At 46.0% G+C, this 27,692-nt stretch overlaps 1 protein-coding gene across 2 annotated transcripts; it reads right to left on the bottom strand.

The window, feature by feature from the left end:
• On the bottom strand, positions 1–27,692 carry ATOX1 (antioxidant 1 copper chaperone). Of its 2 annotated transcripts, none has more exons than XM_040239547.1 (4): positions 27,568–27,683; positions 16,475–16,550; positions 9,541–9,709; positions 1–1,178 (listed from the first exon to the last, which is right to left on the bottom strand). In XM_040239547.1, the coding sequence occupies exons 1-3, from the start codon at positions 27,571–27,573 to the stop codon at positions 9,585–9,587; spliced, it is 207 nt and encodes a 68-aa protein (XP_040095481.1). In that variant the 5' UTR covers positions 27,574–27,683; the 3' UTR covers positions 1–1,178; positions 9,541–9,584. The 2 variants fall into 2 exon arrangements, with proteins under 2 accessions (XP_040095481.1, XP_040095480.1); XM_040239546.1 differs by lacking the exon at positions 1–1,178 and adding an exon at positions 6,138–6,284 and having other exon boundaries at positions 27,568–27,692.

The following is a 27,692-nucleotide window of genomic DNA, read 5'->3' as shown; positions in this document are numbered from 1 at the left end:
GTGATTTATGAATAAGGTGGTTTTCATTCTGTATCACCATCATAACTTAGATATTTCCATTATGAGGCAGTAGGAGTTTTTCTTTCTAAAGAGCTGTCCAGTTCTAACATTCTAGAATTCCTCAAGGCCTCTGCTACCTCTGGAGTTTGGTGTGTGGAGGAGGCAGAGGCAGGAGGTGGTGATGGAAGGGTCTGGGGAGCTTGTCTCACAGCGCTGGAAGGCACTTGAAGCTCTTAGAAGTTCTGGGCTGCTTCCCCAGCCTCTAACCTTCCACCTCTCCTTCTAGCCCTTCCTACCATCTCAGTGGCTTTTTTGGCCTCTCTAATTGCCAGGAACACAGAGGGAACCACAGCTTCTGTTTAGACCAGAAAAAAAAAAAAAAAAAGGAGTTAGATACCCACCAGTGGCTGCTTAAGGGAGGATGGTTTCCAAACTGGGCCCTGGGAGTGGCAGTGACTGAGCAGGGGAGAGGTCAGGTCTGAGATGGGCGGTGGCCTGACCGGGTAGCCTCAGGCCTGTTATGGAGCCATAGGATTCAGGAACACACTCCCCCAAATGTCCCCATGTGCCAGGTGCCAGGAACCGTATGGGTGGGCCTAGGAGCAGTGGGGGCCCAGGGCTGCTTGGCCCTCTTGTGTTTTCTTGGCTTCCACTATCAAAAGGGCATCAACAAGGACTTCCCTGGAAGTTCAGTGGTTAAGACTCCATGCTTCCACTGTAGGGGGCACAAGTTCGATCCCTTGTCAGGGAACTAAGATCCTACCTGCCCTGAGGTACAGCTTAAAAAAGGGGGGGCATTAACAAGGAGGCTAGTGACCAGGTGGTCTGATGACTCCAGCTGTGTCCTGGAGGAAGAGCTGAGGGGGTGGACTGACGCCTGAGTATCATGATAAACCTAGCCTCCATTGTGAGAAGTGCCAGGGAGGTGCATGTGGGCTCAACACCAGAATTTCCCCGCCGCCCAGAGCTGTCCGGAGTTGAGCCAGTTGCTTGTAGAGCTCTCTCTCAGGGCTGGTGTGCAGGCCAAGACTTGGGGCCCCACCACTCGGGGGAGGCATGGTGGGGGGCTGTGTGGACATTGGACTGGACAACCAGCCATCTTCTTCCCCAAAACCCTGCAATGATGATAACAGTAGCCAGGCTGAGCACCCACTGTGTGCATGCATCACCTCATTTCACTGTAAAAAAAAGGCATAGTTATTATTCTACAGATGAGAAAACTGAGATCCTGAGGACAGTTAAGCAACCTGCCCAAGCTCATGCCATCAGGAAACAGCCAGGCTGGCACTGAACCCATCTGTTTGTCTGCAGAGCCTGCATTCTCATCTAAGATCCAGCTGGCTTCTAGCTGTCTGAGGATTTTTAGTCCTAAAAGGACTAGGATGCTAGGAGCCCAGGATGAGCAGACCAGTGGGGGATAGCATCCTTGTTTCCAGAGGCTTTGATATTCTCTTTCAAAGTTCTGACTGGCAGTCATGAGATCTGCAGACCTTTCCCTTCCTGGGGAGCAGATAAGCTCTCTCTCATCCACTTAAACTAAGTGACCGCAGCCCCTAAAGACATGGAAATCTAAAAGCAGCTCTGCGGGACACTCCCCAGAAATTACAGGCTTGTGTTTTTGAAGAGACCATCCCTAATTAAAGGAGAATGCCACGGAGAGGGCTGTGACCTGAACAACCACCGCTTTCCTCCTACTCAGCGCAACGCTTGAGGGTCCATTTTTCCTTCTCATAGTCTGCACGGTTGAAAGGACCCAGATCTGTAGATCTGCAAATTCTAGTTTTCAAACTTCAAATTGTATAATGGTGAAACTTTTTGTTCAAAAGACTTGATTTGTGGAATGCCACCATCAAGTATTAGGCATTCTTATTTCAGTCTCAGAATCTTACATAAGCCACCTTATATAATCTCACAATAGCCAGCTGAGGTAGATATATCATGATCCCCATTCTACAGATGAGGAAGTGAGTTGCACAAAAGAATCTGTTACTTTCTCCTCAAGGCCATGCAGCTAGTAAGCAGTGGAGATAGAATTTGAACCCAGATCTGCTCAAGTCCTGAGAGTGGCTCAATACCTCTGGGCTGTAGGAGGGAGCTGGGTAGGTAAAACTGTATGTTAAGCTGCCTTGGTTTGGCATCTGCCTTTGTTTGGCATCTGCCTTGGTTTGCACACTCCTGTGCCCTGTGGAGCCATTGTGGAACCTGACCAGCACCAGAGAGTAGTTTAAAAAACTGGAAACAAGTCCAGTGTCCATCAACATTGAATGAATAATACTTTGTGCTATGTCCGTACAATGGCATACTACTCAGTGATAGGAAGAAATAAACTATTGAGACCTCAATAACATGAGTGAATTTCAAAGTCACTGTGGTGAGTGGGAAAAGCCAGACAGAAATGAGTCTATTCTGTATGATCGTATTTATATAAAAGTCTAGGAACTGAAAACTGATTGATAGTGGCAGAAAGCAGATTGGTGGTTACTTGGGGGTGGAGGGTGGGGTGGAAGGATTACCAAGGGTTCTGATGAGAGTTTCCCAGGTGATAAACATCACTCTCTTGATTGTGGTGATAGATTCATGAGTGTGTCTATATATCCTTCAATAGTATATATAGGCTTAAGTTGTGTGCCATTTATCAAATGAAGTTATACCTCATTAAAGTTGTTTAAAAAAAAAGTCAAAAACTTGTATTTAACAGGAGACATGGATAGGAGATGACTTGTTCAAGCTCGCTCAGAGTCGAGGGGCTCCCTCTGTGGACCCTCTGCTACCCTCTCCCAAGTCCAGCCACTGGACTCTGCTGGGGCCCTGCCTCCAGCACCATAGGGCCTGTGTGGCTTCTCTCCAGCCCTGGGGATGTCAGCACTGGAAAAGGTAAGGCTTTGGCCATGGAGGACATGGGGGGAAGGTACCCAGAGGCAAAGGTGACAGGAGCCTGGAATAGTGAGCCCCAAGAGGGGCTCCAGACGGCTGTATTCACACAGGGACCTTTTACAAAAATATAAACCTGCTAAAAGGATCAGATCAGGTAATTTCTGCCTCTGTGAGATTAACTCAAAGAATGCCTCCTACACATGTACCATGACTGAGTCGAGTCTGTCCTGGTCCACTGTCTTACAGGGACCGTATAAAAATGAATGTCATATTATTAGAGACATGCAAGTCAAAACTACAATGAAATATCACCTCACACCAGTCAGAACGGCCATCAGCAAAAAGTCAACAAACCATAAATGCTGGAGAGGGTGTGGAGAAAAGGGGAATTTCTTGCACCACTGATGCAAATGTATATTGATACAGCCACTATGGAAGACGGTATGGAGATTCCTTAAAAAAAATAGGAATAAAACCACCACATAAATAAACCACCAATAAAACCAGCAATACCACTCCTAGGCATATACCCTGAGGAAACCAAAATTGAAAAAGACACATGTACCCCAAAGTTTATTGTAGTACTATTTACAATAGCTAGAACATGGAAGCAACCTAGATGTCCACAGACAGATGAATGCATAAAGAAGCTGTGAGATATATACACAATGGAATATTACTCAGCCATAAAAAGGAATGCATTTGAGTGAGTTCTGATGAGGTGGATGAACCTAGAGACTATCATACAGAGTGAAGTAAGTCGGAAAGAGGAAGATAAATATCGTAAACAAACACATATATATGGAATCTAGAAAGATGGTACAGATGAATCTATTTACAGGGCAGCAGTGGAGACACAGAGAACAGTCTTATGGACACGGGGAGAGGGGATGGGAGGGAGAAGTGTATGGAGAGAGTAACATGGAAACTTACATTACCATATGCAAAATAGATAGCCAATGGGAATTTACTGTACAGCTCAGGAAACTCAAGGGGCTCTGTATTGACCTAGAGGGGTGGGATGGGACGGGAGATGGGTGGGAGGTTCAAAAGGGAGGGGACATATGTACATCTATGACTGATTCATGCTAATGTTTGACAGAAAGCAACAAAATTCTGTAAAGCAATTATCCTTCAATTGAAAGATAAATAAATTTTTTTAAAAAATGAATGACATAAACATAAGGGCAGGATGCACAATAAACAGCCCCCAAATAGCAGCCATTACACATCCAATCAAATATCCCCACTGTGCCTGCTTTCTGCACTGAGGGAACAGATGTGTGGCCTGGTTGTTGAGGACAGGAAAGACACGTGGATGAAAAGCTTTGCCTCAGCCCTGAAGCTAGGAGGATAAATGCTGGGAGGGCCAAGAGGAGAGATAAATTACTTCCAGTTGTGGAGGTTTCCTGGAGGCTGTGGTATGCAAGGGAGGGAAAGGAATTTGTACGTGGAGACAAGCTGTAGGGGGAGGCGGGCAAGATCATTCCATCTGGAGGCAGTGTGAACAAAAGCAAGGCAGCTGGGAGATGCAGCTGGCTGCAGAGAGGGCTGGGAAGGCTGGGCAGGTGGGCTGGGGTCAGGCACTGGGGCAAGCATGGGGCGACATGTGGACACATTTGCTCCCCACACCCCAACACACACACACACCCTGCTGTGAGATCTCACTGGCTCCCGCTGCTTGGGGCGTTGAAGAGCAAAACCTAGGGTCTCAGCTGGAAACCTGGATTCCAGCAGGGAGTGATAGGGTGGAGAAGAATCAAAGGAAAGGAACTCCTCCAAGGACCACTCGCCCCAAGAGGCACCAGTGTCTCCATCCTTGGGCGTTCCCAGTGGGCCAGCCAGCATCAACCAAGTCTCCTGGGAAGCTGTGAAAATGGAAAAACTCAAGTTTGTACTCCCAGAGTCCACAGAAACGGTCTTCAACATCTCCATGGATGGTCAAAGCCAACGAATAGCGCCATCTTGTGGCCAAGACACCTAGATACCGTGAAGGCTGGGAGAGGCCCTGTGCCCCTGAGGGACCACAGAGGCAGAAATGGATGAGACTTGTTTTAATACTCTCATAATGGGGCCAGAATTACACCAGCACACAGTTTAGAGCTGGCAGAGTTTTACTTAAGGCCCCTGAGGTGCAGCTATTGTGCACTGTACAGATGAGGAAACTGCTTCTGGGAGAGATGAGGTGACTGGTCCAAGGTCACAGGTGGCCGAAGGCAGAGCCCGTCTCATCCCAGGTCAGGGATCAAAGCAGTGATGTGGTTCCCAAGACCTTTCAGTAGGAATGCCAGGTCAAAACTGCTCCCACAAGATGCCTTTTTTTTCTTTCTCTTACAATCATGCAGTGAAGTTTCCAGGATCTAAATGCTGTGTGATGACCTCATCTCACCCCAATGGCTCATGGGAGATGTGCTTATGTATTCTTGTGTTTCAAACATTTGTTTTAATTTCTAACATGGCATAACCCACATAACCATAAACTCTTTGAGACACTCAGAAATGTTCAACATGTAAAAGGGTCCTGAGATCAAACAGTTGGAGAGCTGCTGCTTTAAAGTATTTTTAAAAAGTAAATAAAGCTATACAAATGAAAACATCCCCTTTATTTTGCAATAACTGAATCAACTCCATGAGGCACTAACTTTTAGGTTGACTGGGATTCTAACTGCCATCTCTATAGATATTTGATTAATTAAATACACACCAAAAAAATGTACGTGAATAGAGAATGTTCATTGAGTGATTTCTAACTGGCAAGCACTCTCTAAGTGATTTACATGAGTCATTTAATCCCCACAACCACCATTTGCAAGAGATGCTGTTACATTTTATGCCTGTGGACACCAAGAGATTCCATGGCCCATCTGGGAGATGTGGAGCTTAGACTCTATCCCAGTCTCTCTCTTCCCATTATTCTGATACACAAGCACATCTTCCCATTATTATTCCCACTACCATACAATTTTACGTCCCTTAAATGCATTCACTTGACAGACAAAAGTTTTTCAACATTTGGAGTCTAAGAAAGTAGTGAAAAGAAACAGGATCACCAACCTAACCCAACACCTTCACTTACAGATGAGGAAAAGTGAGGCCCAGAGAGGGTAAGTGATCTGCAAAAGCTCACACAGCCAAGATTCAGGATCCACTGGACCTGGGAGCTGTCAGAACGCCAACCCAAGGAAGCATTGTAGTTATGTCCTTCACAGCAACATGTGAGCGGCACAGCACAGCACGTAAGCAAGTGACAAGACCAGGCAAGAGACAGTATCACCAGCAAAATTGGCTTGACTTTATTGCAGGGAAGCTACAGAGGAGCAGGGCAAGTGAGGGTCTCCGCAGGAACTACCATTGCTGAGCGGGATTGCCAGGTCCTAGATCTGTCTGGAAGGCAGGAGAGGATCAGCGTCCTGGAAGAAATGAGAAGTGAGGTGGAACACTGGTGCCATCTGCTGTGCACATGGAGACATTACAAAAGCAGTAAAGATTCACTAAGAGGCAGTTGCAGGGCGTGAAGTGGGAAACCCAGGTGCTGAGTAGGACTAGAACCCCATGTCCAGCCCGGCACGTCACTCCTACAAGAATGCCTTGACCTTGCTAAGCCGATCACTGCTGAAGCCCTCTTCCAGGCTCTCCCAGGGCTGCTGGAGCACTTCCTCTGTCCTGTTTCAACTTATACTGGGATGGCAACAGAAAAAAGCCATGAGCAAACAAATCTGCTAAGAGCCAGATGATCAAGGAGACCTCATAACCAATAAACATTCATCATCTGGTTCCTGAACCTGGCTTCAAGTCAGTCACTGGGGAGCCTCTTAAAACAGATTCAGGGACAGATGCTGCCTGGTGTGTGGGAGTAAAACTGGCTTGATCAGTGATCCTCACCCAGTACTGCGGTATGAACCTCCAGGAGCCTCTTCATACTACACATGGTTACTGACAGGTGTGCAGACCAAACTGTATGATGCCTGAATTTGCTGTGAATACAGGGGTGGTGAGAGTGGGCCATGGATGAAATGATGGCAATGACTCGATAATTGATCTGGGTGGTGGGCACGTGGAGATTCATTTTATGACTCTACTTGCATAGTTTTGACAGTTCCTATAATTAAAAAAAAAAAAGCTAAAATAGATAAATTAGTGAAAACTACTATGAGAACTATCTAGTCATTGAAAGGAATGAAGTACTGATACATGCTAAGCTTGAGTGAATCCTGAAAACATTATGCTGAGTGAAAGAAGCCAGACACAAAAGGTCGTGTAATGTTTCCTTTTATAGGAAACATTCAGAATAGGTGAGTCCAGAAGGGCAGAAAGCAGATTTGTGGTTGCCAGGGGATGGAGAGAGGAGGCAGTGGGGAATGAGTGTGAGCTTAAATGGGTACAGGGAGTCTTCCCAGCGGGATGAGAGTTTTGAAATTAGAGTGGTGGTACAACACTCTGAACGCACTGTAAAGGCACGCGCGGCAATGGTTAGCTGAACGTTACGAGAATTTCATCTCAATTTAAAAAGAAGAGCCTACTATGAGAAAAGCACACATTAAGCTATACATGGGCTACAACTGGCAGGTATTTTTATTTATTCATTTGGCTGTGTTGGGTCTTGGCTGCAGCATGTGGGATCTAGTTCCCTGACCAGGGACTGAACTCGGGCCCCCTGCATTGGGCGTGCAGAGTGTTAGCCACTGAATCACTGGACCACCAGGGACGTCTAGGTATTAATTTTTTAGTAAAAATTTACATGCTCAAGTCAGGAGTTTCCAATTCAGTGTGTCTACACTGGGGCTCCCCCATGTGTGGAGCCAGTGAATAACTTTTCCCTTCCTCCATCCATTCTTGTCATAGAGACTTTTATAAACACAATCTTATACCCAATATAAAATAGGGCTACTTAGGTTAGATGGAGGGGCCCAGGGTCCCACCCTCCCTCCCAAAACCCCAGGGACACAGGAACCCCCATGATGAACACTGGTATGGTGGAAATGATGCTCTCCCTTTAAAGAGCACCCTTCACATTCAGAGGGACGTCATAGCAACCCCCACAAGGCAGGAAAGCAAGGTAGAGGTTACAGCCCCATTTCACAGGGGGGAGGACTAGGTCTCAGGAATAAAAGACAAATGTCCAAAGTCAGAGTGTGAACTGAGGGCAGAGCTAAAACTAGACTCCTGGAATACTGATTATTCACCCTGGGCTCATTCCTGAACGTGGTTGTATTTGTGAGCAGAAAGGGGAAGAGGAAGACAGGCACACCTGGCATCTTGTGATCTGCGTGTGACGTCACCAGACGCTCAGGACATCGCCGCGGCGCAGATCCCAACACCCACCCTTAGGAAGGAGGCTGCGGCTGAAGGTCACTGCCCTGGCCCGCCACGCGGTTGGACGCCTGACTTGCAGCCTGCTCCTGGCACTCATCTGCGTGAAGCTTTGGTCAAGTCACTTCCCTTCTCCAGGCCTTGTGTTTCCTGCTTACAGTGAGAGCCCTGGCCGACATTAGGGATATCGTGATTGTTGTCATCCACGCATTAAAGATACTCGGGGCGGTGACCCCTAGGAGGGCTGTGCTCTGAAGGGTTCTGAGGCTGTGACTGGGCACAGAGGGAAGGAATGCTGCACGGATGACTAAAGTTCGCCCTGGCTCCACAGTGAAGGGTGCTGGCACAGTGCCACCTGCCTTTCTGGATTGTGTAAAATCAAAGGGAACAGTCAGCTTAAACACGCTGCTGTGGTTTTTGTTGTTTTTCACCTTGACGGCTTTACTGGGGGTACACTGTTATGTTATACACATATTTTAGTGTACAATGTGATGACCTGTAACTTATCAGAAGAATACACCCACATGGAGAAGGAAATGGCAACCCACTCCGGTATTCTTGCCTGGAGAATCCCACGGACAAAGGAGCCTGGTGGGCTACAGTCCACGGGGTCGCAGAGTTGGACACAACTGAGCGACTCACACACACACCCACATACCCTCACCAGGCTAGTTTTCATTTTTCTAGAATGTCCATAAATGAAAGCATACAGTATGTTTCCTTTCCTTGGCTTCTTTCACTCACTCCTTTTATATGTGAGATTCATTGGAGTTGTTGCGTGGACAATAGTATTCAATTATATGGCTATACCACAGTTTGTTTACTCCCCTAGTGATGGACACTGGGTTGTTTCCAGCCCTGGGCTATTACAAGTCAAGCCACTACCAGTATTTACAAGTCTTTGTATGGACAGTGCTTCCCATTTCTCTTGGGTAAAGACTAGGCAAGGAATGGCTGGATCATATGGTAGGCTTTAAGAAGCTACCAAACTGATCACACTGTTTTTGCACCAGTCTGGGCAAAGGGCATGTTTGGGAAGCTGACAACAGTTCTAAGTGGGGTTGGAAGCCAAGGTGAATTCACTTACCTGGTCGGTGAACAAAGCTTAGGGAGTAAGTGAAGTATAACACCTCTGAAGGGACTGTTATATGACCAAAGTAAAAGACACACTGCCCAGGCCCAGGTACTTACATTTAAACCCTGTTGATCATAAACTATGGCCCAAAGTCACAGCGGGGTCCCCGGGATACATCAAACAGCGCTCGGTCTGTTCGCAGGAGACTGGAAGGAGTCCCTGAGCTTGTGGTTTGCATTGGGTAATGACATATTTGGTGGCCATGTCGGGGCCTCACCCACCTGCCCATGCTGGTCCATCCTGCAGGCTGCTGGACGGGGCCTCTCTACTTGGGGCCAAGGTAGGAGACAGCCTTTCCTGTTTTCCCCAAGGTCTCCAGCAAAGTGTCCACGCTGTGCTCAGAGTTGATGCAGACCTTTTTGTTGGGCAGGTCAATGTCAAATTGAACTCCTGCAGGAAGTGGGGTGGGGAGGACAGACATGTACCTAGTCAGGCTCTTGAATTGTTCACCCCACTCTTTCCCTCTCCTCTAGACCAGGGATTGGCAAACTTCTGTAAAGGGCCAGAGAGCCCGTGGTTTAGGAACGGTGAGCTGCACGGACTCTGCCCCATCGTCTTCTGTAGATTGTTTGGTGGTGTTGTGGCTTTCCTGCTGGCTCAGCGGGCAGGGAATCCACCTGCAATGTGGAAGACCTGGGTCTGATTCCTGGGTTGGGAAGATCCTCTGGAGAAGGGAAAGGCTACCCGTATTCTGGCCTGGAGAACTCCATGGATTGTATAGTCCATGGGCTCACAGAGTTGGACATGACTGAGCGAGTTTCGCTTTTGTGTCTGACTCTTTTGCGAATGCATGTATTGCAGCCTGCCAGGCTCCTCTGCCCATGAGATTTCCCAGGCAAGAATCTAGAGGGGGTTGCCATTTCCTTCTCCAGGGGATCTTTCCGACTCAGGGATCGAACCCATTTCTCTTGTGGTTCCTGAATTGGTAGGCAGATCTTTACCACTTGAGCCACCTGGGAAGCCCCATATTGTTTTACAAGCCTGAAAAAGTGTAAAAACCATTCTCAGCTATGCAATAACAGACTGTGGGCCCAAAGGCTATAATTTGTCCATCTCTCCTCTAAATAAGGGCTGTAAAAAAATTTTTTTTCTTAATTGCAAAAGTAATACAGACATAGCAATTTTTTTTTTTTTTTTTTTTGCCACATTCTGTGGTTTGTGGGATCTTAGTTCCCTGACAGGGATCGAATCTGTGCCCCTGCAGTGGAAGCATGAAGTCTTAACCACTGGACTGCCTGGGAAGTCCCCAGATACACCATTAAAAAAAAAAAAAAAGACAAGCATTTTTGAATAAAATTTGAAATTGTAAGGGCCCCTACTATTTCCTGCCTCTAAGAATCACTGAACAATAGGGACCCACCTAGTGTTTCTCCTAATGGACAAATGAAAAGTCATTTTCCAAAGTGGCAGCATACTCTGTAAACAAGTTACTTATATGTCACTTTCCAGAGTCCAGGATACCTTGCCATATAGAGAAGTACTTCATTCTGTTTGACAGCCACACCATATCCCACAGTGTTACTGTATCACAGGGCTTCCCAGGTGGCCCAGTGGTAAAGAATCTGCCTGTCACTGCCGGAGATACAAGAGACTCAGGTTTGATCCCTGAATCAGGAAGATCCCCTGGAGGAGAGAATGGCAACCCTCTCTGGTATTCTTTCCTTGAGAATCTTATGGACTGAGGAACCTGTAGGGCTACAGGCCATGGGATCACAAAGAGTTGGACACAACTGAGCAACTGTGCACACACACACCATCCATTTACTCAGTCCCCCTCTAAAAGACACAGGTTGCTTCCAATTTCTCACTATGATCAAAACAATGTAGACATACTTGAACATATCTTATAAAACTTGTGAAAATATTTCTATACCATGAATTCATAAAATGGAAAGTGTGGGGCAAAATATTGGTATACTTTAAATGTTCACAGATTTTGCAGAACTGCCCTCCTAAAGAGCTGTGTCCATTTAAGGACCCTTGCTGGCATATGTGAGTAGGTACAAATGGGTCTTGTTGAAATAACAAAGGGTCTTGTTGAAATAACAAAGACAGAGTCCCAGGCTTGGCTTCACCACTGATCAGCTGGGTCCTGCCCACAACAGGCCCCAGTCTCCCCATCGGAACATGAAGGAGTTGGGGCCCTTGTGGGCACTCCAGGTCAAGTACACCACTGATCTGTGATTCCTCAGGCCCAGCACTGCTCATCTGTGGCCCGACTGACTCAGAAAACCCTTCTGACTCTTAAGTGGCCACCCAAGTGGGAACAGTAGTGAAAGGTGGGAGATAGCTGCCCAAGCTCAGAGGCAGGTCCTCACGCACCAGCGAAGGGGCCTCAGAAAGCACACGGCACAGGATCCAGTCCTAACCTCTAACTCTGGACCTACTGGACACCAGGGGCTGAGGGCAGTGCCTCCTGGCTGCATTCTGGGTTTTGTCTTTTGCTTCAAAAGGGCCTCGCTCCTCTTTAGAGTAAATATTCCGGTGGCATCATAGACTTGGAAAACACTCTGGGATCATCCGACCCAGTGGATTTCAAAGCTGTGTTTCTGGCAGCCCAGGTCCCCAGGCAGGTGTTCTGGAGTTGGCAAGAGTGAAAGCAGGCCGGCCCTCACTTCATCCAGACCTGCTGCTTGTATACAGGGGCTTCTGAGCAGGGTTTCACTCTTTTAAAAAAGAAAAAAGATTATTTATTTTTGGCTGCGCTGGAACTTCGTTGCTGTGCATGCTTTTCTCCAGCTGTGGCGAGTGTGGGCCACTCTCTAGCTGCGGTGCCCAGGCTTCTCACTGCAGTGGCTTCCCTTGTTGTGGAGCACAGACTCTAGCACACATGGGCTTCAGGAGTTGCGGAACGTGGGCTCAGTAGTTCCAGGTCCCGGGTTTTAGAACACAGGCTCAGTAGTGCACGAGCTTAGCTGCTCAGTGGCACGTAGGATCTTCCCAGCCCAGCCCAGGGATTGAACCCATGTCTCCTGCACTGGCAGGCATAGTCTTTAGCACTGAGCCACCAGGGAAGCAGTGGAGTTTCACCTTAAAGCATCCAGAGCAAAGCTAAGAGACTGACATTCCCATACCACAGCTGGGGAAAGCCAGGCCCCAGAAGAGGAAGTTAGTGGTCAAGTTCTTTCCATTGTTTCAGATTTTTTCAAGTTCAGGCTCCAGTTTACAGTCTAGAAATTACAGAAATTAGCTGTGGACTCACTATGAGACTCTGGGCAAGTCACTTCCCCCTCTGGGGCCTGGTGTCAACATCTCCATTCCACAGATGGAAAGTATAGCTAAGAGGACTGTTTTAAGTGCTAACAAGATGACAACGCCACGAGAGCCCTTGGAAAACTGGGTGTTATTGTTGTGGGAGGTCTGATTCAATGGACATGAACTTGGGCAGACTCCCCGAAATGGTGAGTGACAGGAAGGCCTGGTGTGCTACAGTCCATTGGGCTGAGAAGAGTCGGACATGACTTGATGACTGAACAGCAGCAATAGTGGGAGTTGGGAGGAAAGCTTAAGAAGGAGGGGCCGTATGAATACCTGTGACCAGTTTATGTTGATGTATGGCAGAAACCAACAAAATATTATCCTTCAATTAAAAATAAATTAAAAAAGAAAGAAAATTGGGTGTTTTATTATCCAGGGTTTTAGAAATGAAAATCTTAAAAGACAGATTGCCCCCAGGACTCTGATCACAACTCTGTCGTTATCTCATGGAACCCCAGGACCAGATCCTAGCCCACTCTGGGCCTCAGTTTCCGCAGATGAGAATTGAGGGGACTGGAGAATGGTTTTCTAAATATACCCAAAAGGGGTGCTTTAGAAGTTCTGCCAGCATGACTGATTGAAAGTTTGTTTCTTAAAATGTTACAACTTTTAAAATCTTAATAGAAAATGACACTCCAATGGATCACAGAACAAAAATTACCACAGTAGCGATGAATGTAACATAGTAACTAGTCTTGCAAGGGCTCTTCCAGGCCAGATTTACTGGCTGAGTCATTTACTGGCTGTGTGATACCAACAGATCATTCAACCTCTTTGAACTTCAGTTCCCTCCTGCTGGCAACAGAGATGGTCAAAGAAACTACCTGAAATGGTTGTGGTGAGGATTAAATGACATGATCCACAGAGGCCATGAGGCAGAGTACTTGGCACATGCTAAGTAACTCAGTATGTTTTTGCGAGGGGGCCAGCGTGAGGAACTCCGCCCATGGCAAAGGTCATGAGGAAGGAGGCTTGGCATACGCAAAGGCGTGATCAAGCCTCAGGAAACCCCCTATTCCCGAGCATCTACCCCAAAACCAGAGTCTGTTTTATGCTCTCCCCCATAACCATTTCTCTCGGAGAAGGAGTAAACGTGCAGCTCCAAGGCAATAAAAATTCCTGGGCGCGACAAGAGTGTTTCAGCTTACAGACTCCTCTAAAGGTTATCTAGCCCACCTGTATAGGTTTGTCCGGCCACATGTGATTGTTTACATCCTCCCAACCTGAGAGGCATGAGATGTTTTAGACTTACTGAAGGCAAATTCTTTTGGGGAGTTAGAAATTATCAGTATAGTGGGTTGGTTAGGAATTATATTGGTGAAGGGTTTTTCATTTGTTGTGCCAATAATTGCTGCTAATTCCCTACCCTGGGTGGGACAAGGGTGTCTCAGGTCCAACCTCTCTGCTGACAGACTAGCTTGTGTGACAGGATTATCCATACTCCTGCCACTAGCACATGATTGTTTACTACCTCTCAACCATAAACAGCACAGAGAGTTTTGGAGTATTTTGAGAGTCTTAATTAGCATAGGGCTTTTTCTTCTTGTTGAGTCAATGATTGCCGCCAGGCCTCCATATCCTTAGGCACCTGGGAATATATTAATCAATGTATTTGGAATATAGAAAAGGAAATATAGTAGTTTTTAAGGTTAGCAATACTAGACCTTTTGAGTTAATGGATTTTCTCTTTTGTAATAGATCACTGTACTTTGTTATGGATCACTGTGTCCTTGCCATGAAAAAATGTAACTTGATCACTATCTTAAGACTAAATAGATCTTAAGGGGAGGATTGGTGAAAGGATTTTCATTTGTTGGGCTGATGTTTGCTGCTAAATCTCCATATTCCCTGCCCTTACAATGAATGTAACTAGCATATAGGAGAAATAAGTATTAACCTTTAAGATTAATCATGTTAACCTTGGGTTAAATAAATTCCTTTCTTGATTGTAACTCACTACACCCTCACCCTATAGGAATGTAACTTTATTTGGAGCGTGGTGCCTGGTTTAAGAAAAAACATGCTTGGAAAAAATAAGTTTTTTGGTTATCAGAAAGAAAGGATCATAAAATGTCAGCAGGTCTCACTCATGGCCAGATGATGTAATATCCCTAAAACCTTTTTTTTTTTTAATACATTTATGTGAAGCACCTGATTTTGATAAAGGTCAGGACTGCTGACCCCCGCGTGACTCTGTATTCATCCCTATATGTAACAAAAGGTATATAAGCAAACCCAAAAATAAAGAAATCGGATCAGTTTCCGGAAAGACTGATTCCCTCGTGTCGTTCTTTTCTGCTCCTCGTTTTTCTGGCTGAATTCCCATCTGGTACATGGGTACCCACCAAGCCTATTAATTTTGCCTGGGCTTCTAAGATCGGACCTGGGGGGGGGGGCCTCAGTGCCTCCTCTCCTTAGAGAGAACGGGAAGACGCCTGCGGCCTACGTAGGTGGTGATTGGTATCCCATGTGAACCAAGTTATTCGGCCTCTTTTTCTCTGCTAATCTTCTAATCCCTTTCTATCTGTAATTAAGTAAGTTATTTCCAAAGACGCTGACGCCGTCCCCCCACCTTCGAATCACCCTGGATCCACTGGGACTGGACCCCGGCAAGTGGCGCCCAGAACAGGCTATTTGAAGGTAAGTTCTTCGGAGCAAAGGCTCCCCCCGGAGCACTCTCTGTGGCTCCCCCTGGAGTGATTCAATCACTCCCCCTGGAGTGATTTTGGTTACTCCCCCAGTGTTGAGTTTTTGGGACGGATAGGACCCCACTTAGGGTACTGCAGACCCCCCTGTAGGATAGACAGGGTGATTAGGAGTGGGAAGTGTTGAAGAGTTTAAGAGAAGTTGAAAGAAACCTGCTTTCTTAGGGTTGAAAAGAAAACCCCCCTTGCAAAGGTAAAACCTTTGTTGAGGCAGACTTTTCTATAGATCTTAATTTTCTGACATGGGTAACAGTGAATCAAAAGAAAGGCAGCTTTTTATAGGCGTAATCTTGCAGTTACTAACTAAGTGAGGAATTAAAATTAAGAAATCCAATATTCATTCATTTTTTTCATTTGTACAAGAACAGTGTCCTTGGTTTCCGGCAGAAGGCACTGTTAATTTAGATACTTGGGAGAGAGTAGGAAAACAATTAAAAACTTACCATGCTGAACATGGCTCAGAAAAGGTGCCCACTGATGCCTTTTCCTTATGGAATATAATTAGGGACGCTTTAGACCCTGCCCCCGAATCTGAAAAAGTACATCTTAAAGAGGAAAGTGAAGGGAAAAAGGTATCTATCAAGGAGGAGGGTGAGGAAAAGGAGGCTATACCTAGCTATCAGCAGTTGAACGATATACTAGCTGCAATGACTGCTCAGGAAAGGCAAAAGATAGACATGAGAAAAAAGATCAGCTTTCAGATGAGGAAGATTTTAAAGGAAAGGCAACTCAATACCATTCTAATGAGGATACGCCTTTATTAGACAAAGAGGCTCCGAGGAGTTTAAGGGAAACATCCCCTATCAGACCAACCGCTCCTAGATATTCGAGAGAAACTTCCCCAATTAGGCCTTCTGCTCCCCGGAGCTCAAGAGAAATGTCTCCTATCAGGCCATACGCCCCTAGGAGCTTATGGGAGACATCTTCAGTTAATACATCCATAAGATCTGAATATCAGATAGTTAAAAGATCTTCGGAATATGAAGATAAAGATATGGCATATTCTGGCCCTCTTCTGCCTCCCCCCACCTTTGAATCACCCTGGATCCACCGGGGCTGGACCCCGGCATGTTTTGGTTTCACTGTTATTATCAGCTTAAACTCAAGATTCTCCTGCTCCATGCCTGCATTCATTTAATATAAGTGTACCAGTCTCCCCACCCCACCCCCCAACCCAGGGCCACTCACTCACCTCCTAGCTTGTTGAGGACTCGAGTGACTGCGTTAGAGCAGCCTTCACAGGTCATATCCACGGAGAACTCGTGCTTCTGAAACAGACAAAGGGGACCATGAGCCAGGTCCTGCAGAGGGACTCCCACACCCACTAGCATGCAGGCCCACTCAGGGCCCCAAGACAGAGGGCAGAGAGAAAGGCAAGATCGGGCTGTCATCAGACTCATCAGTAGCCTGAGTCTCAGTCTACTAAATTGTACAGTGGAGTAACTCAGGGTCTCTGTATCTCAGAGGTGGTTGTGTTAAAGGACAGAATCCCTAGAAAATTTTTAGCAGTATCTGGCACACAAGTATCAAATCACCTGGGAAGGAAGTTTAAAATGCTGGTTTCTAGTCTCACCTTCAACATCCTGATTTTTCAGTTATGCCGTTGTCTCAGGATCACTAGTAACTCTGGTCGGGGGCGGAGGGCATGCTCTGAGCAGTGCTGATCTGGGGGCTGTAATTATGCATCAGAATATCACTCTCTGCATTAGAATCACCTGGGAGCTTATTAAAAACTAGAGGTTCTGGTCAGCAATCTAGAGGGCTGAGGTGTCTATTACCGCCAATAAGCTTCCATGGTGATTCCGAAGTACAGAGACCACTGTCGTATTCCAAGTGCCTCAGAGGCAGCACCTAAGCCCTAGAAAGGGAATCTGCCTGGGTTCCCAGTGAGCTAAAGCTGGGCCAGTAAGAGAACTCCGGTTTCTGGACTCTCCATGTGGGCTCAACATCCCACCATATCCGGGATATCTAGCAAACCAAGGGCATGAAGGCAAGCTCCCAGAACATGAGTCCTGTTCAGTTCACTGCTGCATCCCCAGTGAAGGGAAAGGTGAGCGCTTGGCGCAGAGGAGGGGCTTAATACAGGTTGTTGAGTGAATGGATAATTGATACAGCTGCTTGAAGAACCCTGGGTTCTTCCTTAGATTTCAAACAAAGGTTATTTATACTAATACTTCCTTTATTGTAATCTCTGGAAATAAGACCTGGCTTCAGATCCCAGCTCTGGCACTTAGTAGCTGTGTGACCATGAGTAAGTAACTTAACTCCTTTGTGCCTTGGTTTCCATATCTGCAAAATGGGGATTAGGGTTCCTTTCCAGGCTGGCAAAGGCGATAAACACAGATTTTAAGCAGAGCAGCCAGCATGCAAGATGGCCCCATGATCTCTTCAGTTCAGTTCAGTCCAGTCACTTAGTCGTGTCCAACTCTTTGCAACCCTGTGGACTGCAGCACGCCAAGCCTCCCTGTCCATCACCAACTCCTGGAGTTTATGCAAGCTCATGTCCATTGAGTAGGTGATGCCATCCAACTATCTTATCCTCTGTCGTCCCCTTCTCCTTCCACCTTCAAATCTTTCCCAGTATCAGGGTCTTTTCAAATGAGTCAGTTCTTCGCATCATGTGGCCCAAGTATTGGAGTTTCAGCTTCAGCATCAGTCCTTCCAATGAATATTCAGGACTGATCTCCTTTAGGATGGACTAGTTGGATGTCCTTGCAGTCCAAGGGACTCTCAAGAGTCTTCTCCAACACCACAGTTCAAAAGCATCAATTCTTCGGCACTCAGCTTTCTTTATAGTCCAGCTCTCACATTCATACATGACTATTGGAAAAACCATAGCTTTGACTAGAAGGATCCTTGTTGACAAAGTAATGTCTGTGCTTTTTAATATGCTGTCTAGGTTGGTCATAACTTTCCTTCCAAGGAACAAGCATCTTTTAATTTCATGGCTACAGTCACCATCTGCAGTGATTTTGAAGCCCCCCCAAATAAAGTCTGTTACTGTTTCCCCATCTATTTGACATGAAGTGATGGCACTAGATGCCATGATCTTAGTTTTCTGAATGCTGAGTTTTAAGACAACTTTTTCACTCTCTTCTTTTGCTTTCATCAAGAGGCTCTTTAGTTCCTCTTCACTTTCTGCCATAAGAGTGGTGTCATCTGTGGTTATTAATATCTGAGGTTATTGATATTTCTCCCAGCATCTTGATTCCAGCTTGTGCTTCTTCCAGCCCAGCATTTCTCATGATGTACTTTTCATATAAGTTAAATAAGCAGGGTGACAGTAAACAGCCTTGATGTACTCCTTTCTCTATTTGGAACCAGTCTGTGGTTCCTTGTCCAGTTCTAACTGTTGCTTCCTGACCTGCATACAGATTTCTCAGGAGACAGGTCAGGTGGTGTGGTATACTCATCACTTTAAGAATTTTCCACAGTTTGTGGTGATCCACACAATCAAAGGCTTTGGCATAGTCAATAAAGCAGAAGTACATGTTTTTTCTGGAACCCTCTTGCTTTTTTGATGATCCAATGGATGTTGGCAATTTGTTCTCTGGTTCCTTTGCCTTTTCTAAATCCAGCTTGAACATCTGGAAGTTCACGGTTCACGTACTATTGAAGCCTGGCTTGGAGAATTTTGAGCATTACTTTACTAGCGTGTGAGATGAGTGCAGTTGTGCAGTAGTTTGAGCATTCTTTGGAACTGCCTTTCTTTAGGATTGGAATGAAAACTGACCCTTTCCAGTCCTGAGGCCACTGCTAAGTTCTCCAAATTTGCTGGCATATTGAGTGCAGCACTTTCACAGCATCATCTTTTACGATTTGAAATAGCCCAACTGGAATTCCATCACCTTCACTAGCTTTGTTTGTAATGATGCTTCCTAAGACCCACTTGACTTTGCATTCCAGATGTCTGGCTCTAGATGAGTGATCATATCATTGTGATTATCTGGGTCATGAAGATCTTTTTTGTACAGTTCTGTGTATACTTGCCACCTCTTCTTAATATCTTCTGCTTCTGTTAGGTCCATACCATTTCTGTCCTTTATTATGCCCATCTTTGCATGAAATGTTCTCTGGGTATCTCTAATTTTCGTGAAGAGATCTCATCTTTCCCATTCTATTGTTTTTCTCTATTTCTTTACACTGAGCACTGAAGAAGGCTTTCTTATCTCTCTTTGCTATTCTTTGGAACTCTGCATTCAAATGGGTATATGTTTTCTTTTCTCCTTTGCCTTTTGCTTCTCTTCTATGATCTCTGCTTCTTGGTATTTATGCCCTTGAGTTGTCTCATCCCACAATGTCTCAGGGTTAGCCTGTATGTCTTGTAGAACATGGCTGAAGTGATGTTAGGGGACCTTGGAGGCTAACTCATAAAAGACATGTGTTGTCTGCCTTACTCTCTCTAGGATCACTCTCTCCAGAGGAAACTGGCTGTCATGTCCTAAGGACTCTCAAACAAACATATGGAGAGGTGCACATGGTGAGGAACTGAGCCCTTCAGCCAACAGCCATGTGAGGGAGCCCTCTTGGAAGCTGATCCTCCTTCAGAGGGCCACAGCCCTGGACAATACGGTTACTGCACCTCCCGAGAGACCTTGAGCCAGAAACACCAGTAAACTGCTTCCAGAGTCCTGACTCTCACAAACTGTAAGTTAATGAATATTTGTTGCCTTAAACTGCTAAGTTTGGGGAGTAATTAATCAGGAGTGATAGATAACTAGTATGTTAGGTAAAGAGATTGGAGCCTAGTAGTAGGTTCCACTGGGGTAAAAAGTTAGCTATCAGGGACTTTCTTGGTGGCCCAGTGGCTAAGACTCTGCAGTCTCACTGCCAAGGGCTGGGGTTCAATCCCCAGTTGGGGAACTAAACTCTGTGGTGTGGCCAAAAAAAAAAAAAAAAAAGTTGGCTATTCTGATTATTATTGTTATTACTTTATTCCACTTCCCTCTTTTCTATCCCTTAAAAAGAAGAAAAAAAAAAAAAAAACTATGGCTACATTTTTCATGGAGAATTTCAATTCTGTTACCTTAATAGGAATTCTGGGCATAGCACTGTATCTTACTGGAAGACCTCAGGCAAAATCCTTGCCCTTAAGGGCCCCAGTTCCCTTATCTAAACCATTAACCAATTAAGTTTTCTCAGCCTCAGTGCACATAAGAATCACTTCGGGCCTTGGGGACCAGGCAGGTCTGCAGGCGGCCTCAGTGGGCGCTGTGGCTCTGTGTGGGCCCTGGGACCCTCCATTTTTAACCCACTGAGGAGAGACAGACAGAATGTGGTCCACTGTAGAAGGGAATGGCAAACCACTTCAGTATTCTTGCCTTGAGAACCCCATGAACAGTATGAAAAGGCAAAATGATAGGATACTGAAAGAGGAACTGCCCAGGTCAGTAGGTGCCCAATATGCTACTGGAGATCAGTGGAGAAATAACTGTAGAAAGAATGAAGGGATGAAGTCAAAGCAAAAACAATACCCAGCTGTGGATGTGACTGGTGATAGAAGCAAGGTCTGATGCTGTAAAGAGCAATATTGCATAGGAACCTGGAATGTCAGGTCCATGAATCAAGGCAAATTGGAAGTGGTCAAACAAGAGATGGCAAGGGTGAACGTCGACATTCTAGGAATCAGCAAACTAAAATGGACTGGAATGGGTGAATTTAACTCAGATGACCATTATATCTACTACTGGGGGCAGGAATCCCATAGAAGAAATGGAGTAGCCATCATGGTCAACAAGAGAGTCCAAAATGCAGTATTTGGATGCAATCTCAAAAACAACAGAATGATCTCTGTTTGTCTCCAAGGCAAACCATTCAATATCACAGTTATCCACATCTATGCCCCAACCAGTAACGCTGAAGAAGCTGAAGTTGAACGGTTCTATAAAGACCTACAAGACCTTTTAGAACTAACACCCCAAAAAGATGTCCTTTTCATTATAGGGGACTGGAATGCAAAAGTAGGAAGTCAAGAAACACCTGGAGTAATAGGCAAATTTGGCCTTGGAATGCAAAATGAAGCAGGGCAAAGACTAATAGAGTTTTGCCAAGAAAATGCACTGGTCATAGCAAACACCCTCTTCCAACAACATAAGAGAAGACTTTACACCCAGACATCACCAGATGGTCAACACCAAAATCAGATTGATTATATTCTATGCAGCCAAAGATGGAGAAGCTCTATACAGTCAACAAAAACAAGACCAGGAGCTGACTGTGGCTCAGATCATGAACTCCTTATTGCCAAAAATTCAGACTCAAATTGAAGAAAGTAGGGAAAACCGCTAGACCATTCAGGTACGACCTAAATCAAATCCCTTATGATTATACAGTGGAAGTGAGAAATAGATTTAAGGGCCTAGATCTGATAGATAGAGTCCCTAATGAACTGTGGAATGATGTTCGTGACATTGTACAGGAGACAGGGATCAAGACCATCCCCATGGAAAAGAAATGCAAAAAAGCAAAATGGCTGTCTGGGGAGGCCTTACAAACAGCTGTGAAAAGAAGAGAGGTGAAAAGCAAAGGAGAAAAGGAAAGATATAAGCATCTGAATGCAGAGTTCCAAAGAATAGCAAGAAGAGATAAGAAACCCTTCTTCAGCGATCAATGCAAAGAAATAGAGGAAAAGAACAGACTGGGAAAGACTAGAGATCTCTTCAAGAAAATTAGAGATACCAAGGGAAGATTTCATGCAAAGATGGGCTCAATAAAGGACAGAAATGGTATGGACCTAACAGAAGCAGAAGATATTAAGAAGAGGTGGCAAGAATACACAGAAGAACTGTACAAAAAAGATCTTCACGACCCAGATAATCATGATGGTGTGATCACTAATCTAGAGCCAGACATCCTGGAATGTGAAGTCAAGTGGGCCTTGGAAAGCATCGCTACAAACAAAGCTAGTGGAGGTGGTGGAATTCAGTTGAGCTGTTTCAAATCCTGAAAGATGATGCTGTGAAAGTGCTGCACTCAATATGCCAGCAAATTTGGAAAACTCAGCAGTGGCCACAGGACTGGAAAAGGTCAGTTTTCATTCCAATCCCAAAGAAAGGCAATGCCAAAGAATGCTCAAACTACCGCACAATTGCACTCATCTCACATGCTAGTAAAGTCATGCTGAAAATTCTCCAAGCCAGGCTTCAGCAATACGTGAACCGTGAACTTCCTGATGTTCAAGCTGGTTTTAGAAAAGGCAGGGGAACCGGAGATCAAATTTGCCAACATCTGCTGGATCATGGAAAAAGCAAGAGAGGTCCAGAAAAACATCTATTTCTGCTTTATTAACTATACCAAAGCCTTTGACTGTGTGGATCACAATAAACTGTCAAATTCTGAGAGAGATGGGAATACCAGTCACCTGACCTGCCTCTTGAGAAATCTGTATGCAGGTCAGGAAGCAACAGTTAGAACTGGACATGGAACAACAGACTGGTTCCAAATAGGAAAAGGAGTACATTAAGGTTGTATATTGTCACCCTGCTTATTTAACTTCTATGCAGAGTACATCATGAGAAATGCTGGACTGGAAGAAACACAAGCTGGAATCAAGATTGCCAGGAGAAATATCAATAACCTCAGATATGCAGATGACACCACTCTTATGGCAGAAAGTGAAGAGGAACTAAAAAGCCTCTTGATGAAAGTGAAAGTGGAGAGTGAAAAAGTTGGCCTAAAGCTCAAGATTCAGAAAACGAAGATCATGGCATCCGGTCCCATCACTTCATGGGAAATAGATGGGGAAACAGTGTCCAAAATCACCACAGATGGTGACTGCAGCCATGAAATTAAAAGACGCTTACTCCTTGGAAGAAAAGTTATGACCAACCTAGATAGCATATTCAAAAGCAGAGACATTACTTTGCCAACAAAGGTCTGTCTAGTCAAGGCTATGGTTTTTCCTGTGGTCATGTATGGATGTGAGAGTTGGACTGTGAAGGCTGAGCGCCGAAGAATTGATGCTTTTGAACTGTGGTGTTGGAGAAGACTCTTGAGAGTCCCTTGGACTGCAAGGAGATCCAACCAGTCCATTCTGAAGGAGAGCAACCCTGGGATTTCTTTGGAAGGAATGATGGCTAAAGCTGAAACTCCAGTACTTTGGCCACCTCATGTGAAGAGTTGACTCATTGGAAAAGACTCTCATGCTGGGAGGGATTGGGGGCAGGAGGAGAAGGGGACGCCAGAGAATGAGATGGCTGGATGGCATCACTGACTGGATGGACGTGAGTCTGAGAGAACTCCGGGAGTTGGTGATGGACAGGGAGGCCTGGCGTTCTGCGATTCATGGGGTTGCAAAGAGTCGGACACAACTGAGCGACTGAACTGAACTGGGGAGACACAGAAGGGTACGGCCACACACCTGAGAAAAACTGGTGTAAATGGCTTCTCAGGCTCTCTCCAACTCTCAAACCATCTTGGGTCTGGATTATCATCATGCTGTACAAGGGAAACTGAAGCCAAGAGTGAAGTACTTCGGTTTTTCAGTGCTTGAGTTATATAACCATTTTTGCACCATCATTACACAACCAGCAAACCACTATTTTACTGAGGCCAAATCTGCAAAACTTGCCTTAAAGAAAATAGTCTTTTCTTCTAGTTAAACACATTTGATTATTTCAGCTAATTTTGTGACCGTTCAGCAACAACCACAACAAATTATGGAAATAAGGATTTCTAGCGAGGACTCCAAAATCTTGCCTTTAACAGGTGGTTTTCAGTGTCAGCATCACCTGGGAACATGCCAGAAATGCAGACTCTCAGGTCCTACCCTCAGGCCTCCTGAATCAGAATCCTTGGTTTTTAACAAGACACCCAGCTCATTCCTGCCCACATAATAGTTTAAGATGTTGCTCCAGCACACAAACTGGCAAACTACAGCCTGCCTGCAACCTGGCTTTGTAAAGTTTTACTGAAACACAGCTAAGCTCATTCATTTACTTTCACACTAGAATGGCCGAGTTGAGGACTTGTAACAGACCATATGGTTCATGAAGACTTAGGTATTTACTGTCTGGCCCTTTAAGAAAAAGTTTGCTGACTCCTGCTCTAGAGTACGGAGAAGGCAATGGCACCCCACTCCAGTACTCTTGCCTGGAAAATCCCATGGACAGAGGAGCCTGGAAGGCTGCAGTCCATGGGGTCACTGAGGGTTGGACACGACTGAGCAACTTCAATTTTACTTTTCAGTTTCACTTTTCACTTTCTTGCATTGGCGAAGGAAATGGCAACCCACTCCAGTGTTCTTGCCTGGAGAATCCCAGGGATGGGGGAGCCTGGTGGGCTGCCGTCTATGGTGTCGCACAGAGTCGGACACGACTGAAGCGACTTGGCAGCAGCAGCAGCAGCAGCTCTAGAGTAACTGGTAATCAAGATTAGTCAGTGGTGGTGGGGGTGGGGGCTTCCCTGGTAGTCCAGTGGCTAAGACTTAGCCTTCTAATGAAGAGGTTGCAGATTCGATCCCTGGTTGGGGAGCTAAGATCCTACATACCTTACAGCCAAAAAAACAAAACATAAAGCAGTGGCAATACTGTAACAAATTCAATAAAGATTTTTAAAATGGTCCACAACAACAACAACAATAAAAGATTGGTCAATAGCTTGCATCTGTATACCAATCCAAAGCTTTAATGGGTTTGCAAGACCAACATAAAACCTAAATCTGTTGAGTACCCACACGTGAAATGCTCTTTATATAGAATCTAAGTCAGTCCCCACCCAGCTTGGAAAGGGAGCTAGTCACCCTACTATACTTAGGAGAAAACTGAGGTTCCAGGGGTTAACTAAGCCACCCAGTCACATGGTGGGTATATATGGAGGTTCTGGACCAGCAAAATGGGGCTGCAGAAACCCTGAGATGGGGACACCTTGGGAAGAAGCACAAGGTTTTTGCTGCCCGAGGACTGAAAGTCAATAGATCTCTAGAGCTTTCTTTTGTTGGCCATGAAGGACAGGTCTCTTTCCATCCTGCACAGTACAGAGGTCAGAAGCCAGCAGATGGGCAATCGTTATTCAGGGCTCTCTTCCAGTACCTCTGAGTTGCAAAAGTAAATATGGGGGTTGTGGAAAGCCTCCATTCTTTACAGAGAATCCCAGGACTGTCCCCACCACTGAATGCTTGACTTTGCAGAGCCAGCCCCTCAGCGCCTCTGCTCTGCCACCTATAAAACAGTTTCTGTAAAGAAGATGAAAAAGCCCAGTCATCTGTACAATCCTTTAATAGAATCAGAACTGGAAGGGCGGGAATGGAATGGAGTAATACTATCTAGATGCCTCCCAGAGGCGAAATGCTTTCTCAAATATCCAGAACATTCAGTCTTTGAACACCTTGATGATTGGGAATTTACTAAGATAAGAGTGCCTACTATGTGCCAGGCATTGTCCATGCATGTCTTTGTTTAATCATCACAACAACCCCGCAAGATAGGCCTTAGTATTGTCACTTCTTGACAGCTGAGGTTAGGTAACTCACTCAGGGTGACAGAGAACAGCCACTGTGGTCCTTGTTAACACAGGGTTGAAACTTGCCTGCTGTAGTTCTACCCAGTTTGTTCTAGGTCTACACAAGAGCTACCATTCCTTCAGGACTATGTCAGTGGCTGAGCTACAAATTTTACAGGCACTTTTCCTGTTACTACTACTGATAGTCCTGTGAGGTTGCAGTTTTTATCCCCATTGTATGCTGAGGAAATCAAGGGACAGAGAGGTAAAGCAGTGTGTCTAAAGTCACCAGCTGGCAAGGGTGGGGGTTGGGGCACAGATTTTTCAAAGAAGTTTTGGAGATTCCAAGTGTTTGTATGAGAAACCTCTCAGGTGACTCATTGTTCCCTATCCAGCTTTGGTGTGAGTCCCTTGATTAATACCCTTCTTCCTTCAGCTGTTCATCTCGTGATAATACTGCCAAGTGCCCTCTTCATTCTGATCATCCACTCTGGTCTTTTGTCAAAATCCCCAGAAGTATAAAAAATAAAGAAATTCCCAGAAGTGAACCTAGAATAGAGCCACCCTCAAGCTGGCTTTTCCCTCATGCCACCCAGCCACCAAAACCTGGTAGCCTCCACTATCCCAGACCCAGAGTGATTAGTGCTGTTCTCTGACACTGTCACAGGCAGATTTGCTCAACCGGGAGGGCTGGTTCTGTCAGGTTCTTTGTTCATACTTTGGGTTGTCTGAGGATTTGTCTCAAGGTGCCTGGCAAGACCCAAGGGAAATGACACTTGAGATGTTTGTGACCTGGCCCGGAGGAGCCTCTAGCTCACCTCTCAGCTCCCCAAAGCTAGGCTGCTAAGACACAGGGCATCTGTGGGATACCTCTGGGTACCCACTTGGAGCAGAGCCATAAAACCAGGCAACCCTGGGGAAAAGTGTTAAGCACCACAAGACACCAACCAGGAGCCCCGAGATCAGATCAGGAACAGAACTTCCTCCCAAGCCAGCATGACTACTTTTATTGAGCAATTATCATGTGAGATCAGGAGACTTGGACCCTGAAGATAAGGGGCTTAATCTGAGTGCACCCATTTCTCAACACCACCCTGAATAAATTAGTGGACCTTTTTTTGTAATCTGAAAAAGGCCTTAATTTTTTACCTACAAAATGAGACCATGAAACTGAGTCAGTTGCAAAGGTGCCCTAAGACCAGCTCTGCCCATCCCAAACTCTGCCACTGAGCAACTGGTGACTTTGGGCAGGACCCCGAAACTCTCTGGAGCCCATGGGTTCAGGTTCATAAAGTGACCGGTAGGAAAGGGTGAAAGCACTCTCTTCATTCAGCATGGCTCAACCTGAAACTCAAAAGTGGGCAGGGGAAGTGAAGAAAAACACAGATCTCTGAACACCTGTCCTATGTGGGAAGCAAAAGCCACCGCAAACCCCTCTTTCAGGCCAGCTCTGCTGGAAGAGGTATCCAGGTGGGACACGCAGAGACCAGCCATCCCCGTTCCTGATAGCCACCAACTCCCTGTGTGATCTCTGCGACTCCCTGCCCCTGTTGGGGTGGTCTCAGTTTCCCCGTCTATGCATGAAAGGTTTAGGCTTGTAATCGCATGAAGGTTAGGAGCTTCCATATGCTGAAGCCTTCCCAGATAAAATTCTTTTGGGGATCCGATTTTCTGGAGGGTCGCAGAACCTGGGGGGAGCTAGGTGGGAGGGGCAAGAAGTGAGGCGACAGTTCCGGCCGCTGCCAGATCCCTTGAAGAGGGACGTCTGACCCAATGGCGGTGCAGGGTGCAGCCGAGCAAGCCGGAGGCCACGGGTCTGCGCGGGGCGGGGACGGCGCGACCACTTACCGGCATGATTGAGGAGGAGGTGGTGGCCGCGGCGGTGACTACGCCTCCACCGGCTCTGAGCGCTGACGCTGCCGCGCTTCCGGGTGTGCACGCCACAGGAGCCGCCCTCTGGTCCCGGCCCCGCC

Source organism: Oryx dammah, unplaced genomic scaffold (genome assembly GCF_014754425.2).
Source record: "Oryx dammah isolate SB20612 unplaced genomic scaffold, SCBI_Odam_1.1 HiC_scaffold_5, whole genome shotgun sequence".
Taxonomy (NCBI): domain Eukaryota; kingdom Metazoa; phylum Chordata; class Mammalia; order Artiodactyla; family Bovidae; genus Oryx; species Oryx dammah.
The sequence above is the reverse complement of the archived record's forward strand: the minus strand, read 5'-3'. Positions and strand labels throughout refer to the sequence as shown.